A 9,748-nucleotide genomic window follows, 5' to 3' on the forward strand; every position below is an offset into this window, starting at 1 on the left:
ATAAAATAAAAAATATTAAATTTTGATAATTTTTAATTAATATTTTTTTGTTATCAAATATTTTTAATTTACATTTTATCTAACAAGTATTTTAAAATTATTTATTGAGAAAATCTTATATATATAGTTGGCAGTCATACCAATTTAATTGGATCAGTTAGTTAAATATATAGAAGGGGCTATAATAATAAACTATGACCAAACTCAAAGCTTGGCCTGAAGGCGATAGTTGCCCCTAGGGGTGCACATGGGCCGGGTGAAGCCGGGTTTGATGTGACCCAGACTCGGTCCGAAATATACACCGGGTCTATTTATTAGACCCGAATCCGGCTCTAGACCCGATGAAACCAATACACTTTCGGGTTACAATTATACCGGGTGAAAATCGGGTGAAAACCGGACCGTTAACATTACATTACATTGATACCTTCTTGTAAGCTAGCATGTAAAAATATCCAAATTTCCAAGACTCCAACCATTAGTTAACATGGTAAAATTCACTTAGAAAAATATAACAAGAACCAACCCTTCTTCAATATTAAAGCATAACCACAATCAATACTAATATTGTCTAATAATACCAAATATTTAAATCACTACAAATAACACAATCTTATGTATTAGTCTAAAGTCTTATGCATTCTAAACATAAAACATTAACTTATAGTCTTATAACTAATAACACAAAATATTAAGGTTTACAATACTTAAATTCCACATAAGAATAGTCATGATCCATCACTAATAACACAAAATATTAATTGTGTATGATGACCGGGCCACCGGGCCTAAGAAAATGAATTAAAGCGTAGAGATAAAGCAATGTTATCTTTGCCTACGAGATTACAGTAGTACATACTAATAAATTAGGGTTAAAACAATCTTGAAATTTGAAGTGTGAATTAGTAACAGTGGGGACGACCGCGTTGCAGTCGCCGAACGGTTTGCCAAGTTGAGGAACCCCAAATATGATGTGTGTACTAGCTATCACTCATAGCTGTAATTCACACCTATAACAATAATAGAAAATGTCTTATAATCAAAATAAATTAACAAAAAATAGTTAAAATTTATCTTATTTAATAATAATTAATAAAATAAAAGTTAAATATAATTTACTACATCGTTATTGGAAACTCGAATTTCAATGTTCTTTTAATTTAGGGCAAAAAATCATATTGAGCCAAAGCAAGAATCTTGTAACCAAAATGCGCCAAATCCAATTTCGTTTCAGCAATGAGCCAAAGTGTATTTTAATATAACTGGTTCGAATTGCACTCCTTCATAATTCGAACCAACATGGTTCGATTTAGTGTGCTACGTATTTGTATAATTCGAACCACCAAGGTTCGAACTTCTCCCATACATAATTCGAACCACTAAGGTTCGAACTTCTCTCATACATAATTCGAAACAGGGTGGTTCAAATTATGCTTTGTATTCGATTCCATGTAATTCGAACCAGGCCGGTTCGAATTACTCCTAGTGCACTCCTTCATAATTCGAACCAGGCTGGTTCGAATTATGTGTGATTCGACTATATAAGGAGTTCGAATCACCCTCATTCGAACCATTATCCCTCCCCCCTACCCCACAAAATCTCAGAGAAAACGACCCAGATTCTCTCCGAGGAAGACCTGAACGGACTACTCTGCTGATGGGGGACGATCCGGCACGGCTATATCGGTTGGACGGAGTCGCTCATATAGCCGGGGTCATCAACGACGAGGTTAGTACGGAAATATTTTTGATTCAAGCGTTAGTTGTGCCTTAGTGGTTTTGTATCTTGGTTAGACGGTACTTTATGTTAGTGGTTTTTGTAGGTGGTTTAGGTGAGGGGATTATGTAGGTGGTTTATGATAGTGGTTTAAGCTAGCGGTATAAGTTAGTGGTTTAGGGTGGTGGTTTAGGGTAGTGATTTTTGTTAGTGGTTTAAGTCAGTGGTTTTTGGTAGTGGTTTATGTTGGTGGTTTATGTTAGCGGTTTTTGCAAGCGGTTTTTTTATGTGGCTTAGGGTAGTTGGTTAATGTTAGGTGGTTTAAGTAAGCCGGTTTATTGAATTTGTTTCTTGTTAATGGCTCTCGTTAATTGTGGTATATGCTAGCGGTTTAGTTGTGTGGTTTAGGGTTTGTTTTCCAGTTAGTTATCTTTCATGTAATGTTATGCTGTTTAATTTAGCAATATGGTTAATGTAAACCGGTTTATGTGAACCGATTTACTGTAAAACCTGTGTAGTTATATATCTCAGTATGCGGTTCTTTTCATGCGCAGCCGGAGCGATGCATTAGGAGCATGAGGCGGCAGCAGGGCATGCGTCTTGATGACAGATACGTTCCATACTTGCAGATGGCAGGGCTATACCATCTTGCAAGGCTGAACGACCGGTGGTTCCGGCTAGACGAGGCGCTCGTCAGTGCATTCGTGGAGAGATGGCGTCCCGAGACGCACACGTTTCATATGCCGTTCGGAGAGTGCACGATCACACTACAGGACGTGGCATACCAGCTGGGTTTGCCAGTCGATGGCCGTTACGTGAGCGGGTGCCTGTCAGAGTTCCATATATACATCGATGGCGGCCGTCCACCCTGGGTCTGGTTCCAGGAGTTGCTAGGAGTTATACCTCCCCCCAGTCAGGTTCAGAAGTACGCAGTGAACTGCAGCTGGTTTCAGGAGACCTTTGGTGAGTGCCCTGAGGATGCAGATGATGATCTCATCAGTTCCTTCAGTGGTGGAGTCAGCATGGGAAGAGGTTCTTGGCCCCGGACACTCAGCTGGGGGATCCGAGATCAGTTCCTATACCAGTTGCGTGTACCAGTTCCTATACCGCTGCATCAGAGTTTATCGCAGGATCGTCTGCAGCACCGTTGCGTGTTGCGCCACCAGTACAGCCTGCTCCGCAGGAGGAGGAGGATGAGATAGAGGATGAGGAGCCGCTTGTCCGTCGAGGTCAGAGGGCACGGGTAGCACGTCGCTGTGGTACTGGTTCGCATCTGTTTAGATGAGTCACGGTTCATGTATTTTGTTTCCTCTATTTCAGTCATGTATGATAGTTAGGTGTAGTTTTCTTGTTATGTAGTGCTCTGTTTATGTATGTTGTTCGTAACTTGTGTTCGGGGACGTTGACTATTTGTATTAAATGAAACATGATAAGGTATAATGATTTCGTTTAGTTATTAAAATGAGGATTCTTGTACTGTACCCCTCGCCGGATGCTGTAAGTCTTCACACTTAACAGGGCCTCATCTTTATCCTGGAATTGCTGACCAACCTGGAACTCTGTGAGACCGGCATTCCCTTCCGCATCTCTAGCTCCGAATCCAACAGGGTGCCCTACCGCACCCTCATGCGTCATGGCGTCCAGGTCCAGCGAAGAAAAATATGGTGGATACTGCTGTGTGCCAGAGCTAGAACCACCGCCAGCCAATGCAGGCCCGGCCGCTACAACCTCGTCCCCGCTATCATCCTCAATCGTTTCGGGCTCAACGTCGTCCTCATCAGGATCACCCAATTCTCCGTCTCCGACGCCAACCGGTGGAACGCCGTGTAAAGCGTTTGGCAGAACATCAAAGGATCCTACCTCGTCGCGGACGCCGTCATTCAAATCAACAGCAAATGACGGAGAGGCGACAAGTTGGGCCCATGGCTCGTAAACTGGGACGGAGGAAGAAGCCACAGCAGCCATCGAACTGGAGCCAGCTGCCGTGGCTACATTGGCGGTATTCCGGTTCGAACCCCCTGAGCTGGATACCACATCAACCAGCTTTGCCAGCAACTCTGGTGTGCGGACCTCCGGAAACTGCCTCCGACAAAGAAACATGACTTGGAGGTCCTCATCACTACCAATCGTCAGACAATCATACTTCACCGTATCGTGCAGGATCGTGACTGGAATGCGATAGAAAAACTTCTTAATCCGCTTCGCACCTTCCAGGCCAAGTTTCATTCGAACTAACCTGGTTCGAACCATGATACATGTAATTCGAACCAGGCTGGTTCGAATTATTACAATCAACCTCTCTTTGGTTCGAACTAACCTGGTTCGAACCATGATACATGTAATTCGAACCAGCCTGGTTCGAATTACTATAAGCAACCTCTCTCCCCATAATTCGAACCAACCCGGTTCGAATTACATGCTTCCCTGGTTCGAACCTAACCGGTTCGAATTATTCAAATTTTTCCAGTAGTAGTTCGAACCAAGATGGTTCGAATTACTTGCTAATAGAGTTCGAACCTTGGTGGTTCGATTTATATAAAAATGCCTCTTGGCTTATTGCTGAAACAAATTTCTGTTTGGCGTATTTTGGTTATACTTTTCTGCATGTGGCTTAATATGGTTTTTTGCCCTTTAATTTATGAATATTTGATCTTGCTTTAACTACATATATACTGCTTCCAAATGTGTGAATGGCACACATTCATGATTTCAAACTCAAAGTTAGCCTCGGACAAGTTTCAAGGTTAAAGTTGATTTTGTTAACCAATTTGAATTAGCCAAATGTAAAATTTATTAATTCGTTAAGTAAGGTAGCGTTTGTTTTGAGGTACTGAGACAGAAATTGAGAGACTAATACTCAGTATCGTGTTTGTTGGTTCAGAGACTGGTACTAAAATTTCTGTCTCTGTCTCCAAAATTTCAGTATTTCAGTACCTCCAAAAAGTAGGGACACAGGGGACTAAAATTTTTAGAGATGGAGACTAAAACTTTAATAACATTTTATACCTAAAATACTCTCATTTTAACTAATTAATTCTAATTTTACCCTTTGTGCAAATTAAATTAGAGTTTCATTCTTGTTTCAATTCCTGTCTCTTATTTTGCACCAAACAGAATACTAAGATTTATTTCAATCTCTGTCTCTTAGTGTCTGTCTCTCAGTCTCAGTCTTTCTGTCTCTGTCTCTCCACCAAACGCTACATAAGTATCAAGATTTAAATTTTATTTTGTGTAAGTAGCAATTTATTATTAGAGACTTTTTGAATATAAACTCCGATTTGACTTAATTGAGTGCAAAATTTACTAGTTTAAGTTTGCGATTTTAATTTATCCAACACGGAGATACTATGAAAAAAATTGTTGATTTTGTTGACTTTAATAATTACTCTAGCGTTTGTTTTGAGGTACTGAGACAGAGATTGAGAGACTGAGACTCAGTATTATATTTGTTGGTTCAGAGATTGATATTAAAATTTATGTCTTTGTCTCCAAAATTTCAATATTCCAGTATCTCAAAAAAATGAAGACACGGAAGACTAAAATTTTTAGAGATGGAGACTGAAACTTTAATAACATTTTATACCTAAAATACCATCATTTTGATTAATTAATTCTAATTTTACCTTTTGTACAAATTAAATTAAAGTTTCATTCTTGTTTCAACTTCTGTCTCCCATTTTGCACCAAACAGAATACTGAAATTTATTTCGATCTCTGTCTCTTAGTCTCTGTCTCTCAATCTCAATCTTTCCGTCTCTGTCTCTCCACCAAACGCTACTTAGAGACTTCTTGAACATGAACTCTGATTTCATACTATAATTTTAAATCACTTCTAATAAGCTTTTGGTAAATCGTTGATACGTAGTACGCCATCATGACATCATCTATGTATATTGTGTTAGAAAGCTAGTAATATGAACAAGCAAAGAGGCTTGAATTTGAATCAGCACAAGAGCGAGACCAAAAACACACATTAAAAATGGTGACAAGCTTTGTTGAGAACGCAAGCAACGCGTTGCGGTTCAACTTGGGATCTTAAATCCCTCACTTTGGGATTCGATGTTGTGTGGAGTTCGTGTCATTTGTCTCTAGAGACTAGAGAGACATTACACTACATTTTTATTTGGGTTGTGTGACACCTGAGTGTCCAAATTTCAAACCCAACCCTTAGCACATGAATATCTCCTAGTGCTTTCTATGTATTGGTTTGAAATTATCTATCTTAATTATTGCTGATTGGCTATTATGTCTCGGTATTGTTTAATGTTTATTCATGTATTTGAATATAAGAGTAGACACCAAAAAAGATTTAAGAGTAAAAGGTTGAGCTAATAAGTAGTCTTATATACCTAACAAGCACATCGATCATTATTTGTACTTATCACAATAATATAAAAAATCACTAAATTAAACAAGTTTATAAAATATATAAGAGCTTATTTTTTAGGTTTAATTACGCTGTTGATCGTTATAATTTTACTAAATTTGTAATTAAATTTTTATTTTTTTTTTCAATTAAATTTCTATACGGGAGTAATTAAACCTGTTTTTTATATACAACAAGTAGTACTTTTGCAATATGAAAATAGTGAAATAAAAATATTTAAAAGTAATTGCATTTTTTTTCAAGTTTCAAGTTGGCATTCTTAATGGGCTACAGAAATTGAAGACAATTGCAAAGTTGCCAAGGCCCATTAAATCTACAAGCCCAAGCCCAGTACAGTTCTCACAAAAATCATAGTATTGTTTATCCCTCTTTTTGGTTCATTAAACCCTAACTTCAGCTGCCGTTGCCACCATCGTCAGCCATTGTTGCCGCGTTTCAGGTTTTGCGATCTCCTCCTCCAATGGCGGTGAGTAACTTCCTCTATCATCCCTTTAATCTTCTTCTATGTATTTCATTAACTCTAGACCACACTCCTTGAACTCACGCGGTCTTTGTTGCACACTGAAATTTGCAGACTATACCAGTGAATCCGAAGCCTTTCTTGAACAATTTGACTGGAAAGCAAGTTATTGTTAAATTGAAGTGGGGAATGGAATACAAAGGTATGCTCCTTTTTTTTCTCTTTCAAATTTTTCTACTGTTATCGGAAATACTTTAAAGCATGATTTTAATCATCTAGTGGTTATGTTGTTTTTTCTCCAGGTTATCTTGTTTCAGTTGATTCCTATATGAATTTGCAGGTGCATTTTCTGAATCATTCCCTATTTTGTTTGCTCTTGTATAGTTTACTCATGTTAGGGTTCTTAGTTCCTAGCTACTGACATTGTTTTTTGTGTGGATGGATCTCTTTGTAGCTTGCCAACACTGAAGAATACATTGAGGGACAATTTACCGGAAACTTGGGAGAAATTTTAATCAGGTATGTGTTCTATCCAGATTTTGTATATGTTGATGCATTTCCTTGTTTTGCTATAGCACATATATATTAGTTTGAATAAATTATCATTTGTATCATGAAAGATACAAACGCTGACAGATGTATCCATATAAGAATAAAACGATGTGTAACCAACGTTTGGGTACTCTTGGCACACGGAAGTCATCTTCCGTGGTTATAATTGTCGTTTTATTGTTATATGGGTACATTTGTTAGCATCTGTATCTTTTATGGGTACAAATGGTAATTTATTCATATTAGTTTTATCTGTGATTATGAGTTGTGACTTTGTCATGAAAATGAAATTGCTGTGGCCTGTTTGATTTGTGTTTGACTAAACCTCTTGAATGGAAATAAGTATGCTTTGTTCTATTATTTTTATTTCTAGATGTAACAATGTTCTCTACCTTCGTGGTGTGCCTGAGGATGAGGAAATTGATGATGCTGCAGAAGACTAGAATGATAAAATTATCTCATTGTTATAACATAATTAGAGACCTCTTAAATTCAGGTTGTGTATTTATGTGTAGAGATTTGGATCAATATAGGTTGCCTATGTTCTGCTTGTTTAGACCTCTTGATTTCTACTGTTTTGAATTTGATTTTTCCTAGTTTGAAAAAGTTGAAGTAGTGGTCTGATCTGGTCTGGTGCTGCTATGCTTTCTTCTTGAATGTTGCTGCATAGTTGGATAGTCATGTTCTCTGGAAAGTGAGGTCTTTCTTATAAATGTTCAGGCTTGTATATTGGGTTAAAGTTTTGTGTGATGATAAGTGATAACCCATATTCCATTGACAATGTGGTATATAACCTTGCCGTTAGAGGTTTTGGAAAGGTAAATGCTAGAACTGATATTGATTTCTAAATTGACTCTCTTGATTCTATGATAGGTGTTTTATGTTTATCACTATTGGTCGTTAGTAATTTCATTTTGTAGCCATCAGATTCTTGCGATGCGGTAATAATTTATTGAAACGCATTAATAACAGAGCTAAAATGTCTGCTAGGCATTTTCAAACATCCATCGTCATTCTAAGCTAATGAATAAGTTTTGAGAGAAACTTATTTTATTTCGGGATTAATTACGTTTTTACTTGCAATTATCTCTCTTAAGTATGATAATAAATAATTGGGAAAGTAGAAGGAACCAATGGAATATTTGTACAATGTGTATAATGGAAGTTTAGGGAGTATTAGAGATATAACCATTAGTGTTACCTTTTCCCCATCAGCGTAAGCTTCTGGGATGAGTGGTATCATGACATGATATTAGAGCTCTAGATCCGAAAGGTCAAGAGTTCGATTCTTGGTGAATCGTAAATTTTTGGGATGAGTGGTTTTATGATATGAGATGTTTATTATCCCTAATACCCAGATGGTTATTCCGGATATTATGGGTGATGTTCATTTTGTAACTCATATAGCCATTGTACACATTGTACAAATATTTTATTGGGCTTAGTAGGACTCTAAATAATTATTTGTACAACATAGCTTAAATCAAGCCGAAGTATTGAGAAAGAAAAATAAATTAATTAATTAAAACAATGAAAATCATGTTCATGGCGTGGTATCTAGTATCTACCAACTACCAAGAAAATAAAAGTGAATGGTTTGGTAAGGATTAAGACTGATCGCAATATCTTATGGGGTGTGCGCCATGCTGGGCCAGTAGCTGTGTCGTTCACATTTCTTTTTTCTTTTTTCTTTTTTCATAAAACAACATATTTTGTTTTATAAACTTAGTGGCCATTTTCTCAAAGTGGTATTGAGGTTCCATAATGCTGGTAGGAATGTTTGGTAGGTTTATAAACCGTAACTTAACAGAATCCTCTAGCAGCTTCTATGGCTTTCGACGTGATTATTGATCTTTAAGTGTTAACAATGTTTGGTGAAAAAGCTTGGGGGATGATTATTTGAAAGAAAATAATTCTTCTTTGTAGAAATATTAAGGGGGGACCAAACTTATATGTTATATCGGTTCTACTGTCACACCAGAGGTGTAAAACAACAAAGAAAAAATCTTACATTGACAATATGAATGTAATTAAATGTAATTAAGAATGATTAGACTTAGGAGTATATTCTTTGTCGGCAATTTAGGCAGTAACGTTAAAGCAGAAGCGCACCGCTTTAGCCATTAAGAGAGTGAAGAAATATTATCCTGTAATTTAATAACTGTTAATATTTTCACAATACATTGTGTAGTTGTTTTTTCTTTATAGAACCCCGCTAGCCAATTACCAACCAATTTGTAACTAATTGGTAATTCTGATTTTCTAAATTATCATTAACTAGTTATTATTTAAATTTGATTGATTAAAAGTTGTTTATCTATATTTTTTTTAATTGAATTCATTAATTACACGTATTGGGTTGAAAAACAGTTGTTATTATTATATAAACACTTTATTGAACTATATTTTAAAAATTCGAATATCTGTATTATGATGTATGCATTAATTAATAAGTAAAATTTCGCTAAGTAGCAATTCATTTTCGCTCTAATAAATTATTTTGCTAACATTTTACGGCAATTATAAACCAAAGTCAGTGATTTAGGAAAATGGATTTTCTCTTTTTTTTTTTGTATTATTTTGTTAAGTATAATTTTTATTATTCAATATTTTTTCCATATACATATTTTAA

At 36.4% G+C, this 9,748-nt stretch overlaps 1 protein-coding gene across 2 annotated transcripts; it reads left to right on the forward strand.

The window, feature by feature from the left end:
* LOC107642396 (probable small nuclear ribonucleoprotein F) lies at positions 6,392-7,965 on the forward strand. Of its 2 annotated transcripts, none has more exons than XM_016345737.2 (5): positions 6,392-6,570; positions 6,679-6,766; positions 6,867-6,904; positions 7,019-7,083; positions 7,490-7,965. In XM_016345737.2, exons 1-5 carry the CDS (start codon positions 6,565-6,567, stop codon positions 7,557-7,559), a joined length of 267 nt encoding a protein of 88 aa, XP_016201223.1. In that variant the 5' UTR covers positions 6,392-6,564; the 3' UTR covers positions 7,560-7,965. The 2 variants fall into 2 exon arrangements, with proteins under 2 accessions (XP_016201223.1, XP_020962484.1); XM_021106825.1 differs by lacking the exon at positions 7,490-7,965 and adding an exon at positions 7,363-7,469 and having other exon boundaries at positions 7,019-7,153.

The sequence above is a fragment of the Arachis ipaensis genome, chromosome B01 (assembly GCF_000816755.2).
Source record: "Arachis ipaensis cultivar K30076 chromosome B01, Araip1.1, whole genome shotgun sequence".
NCBI classification, from domain to species: domain Eukaryota; kingdom Viridiplantae; phylum Streptophyta; class Magnoliopsida; order Fabales; family Fabaceae; genus Arachis; species Arachis ipaensis.

Excerpts from the sequence above, each read along its gene's own strand:
- LOC107642396 (XM_016345737.2), top strand. Across the intron at positions 6,767-6,866 it reads GTGGGGAATGGAATACAAAG|GTTATCTTGTTTCAGTTGAT; the intron begins GTATGCTCCTTT and ends TTTTTTCTCCAG. Across the intron at positions 6,905-7,018 it reads ATTCCTATATGAATTTGCAG|CTTGCCAACACTGAAGAATA; the intron begins GTGCATTTTCTG and ends ATCTCTTTGTAG.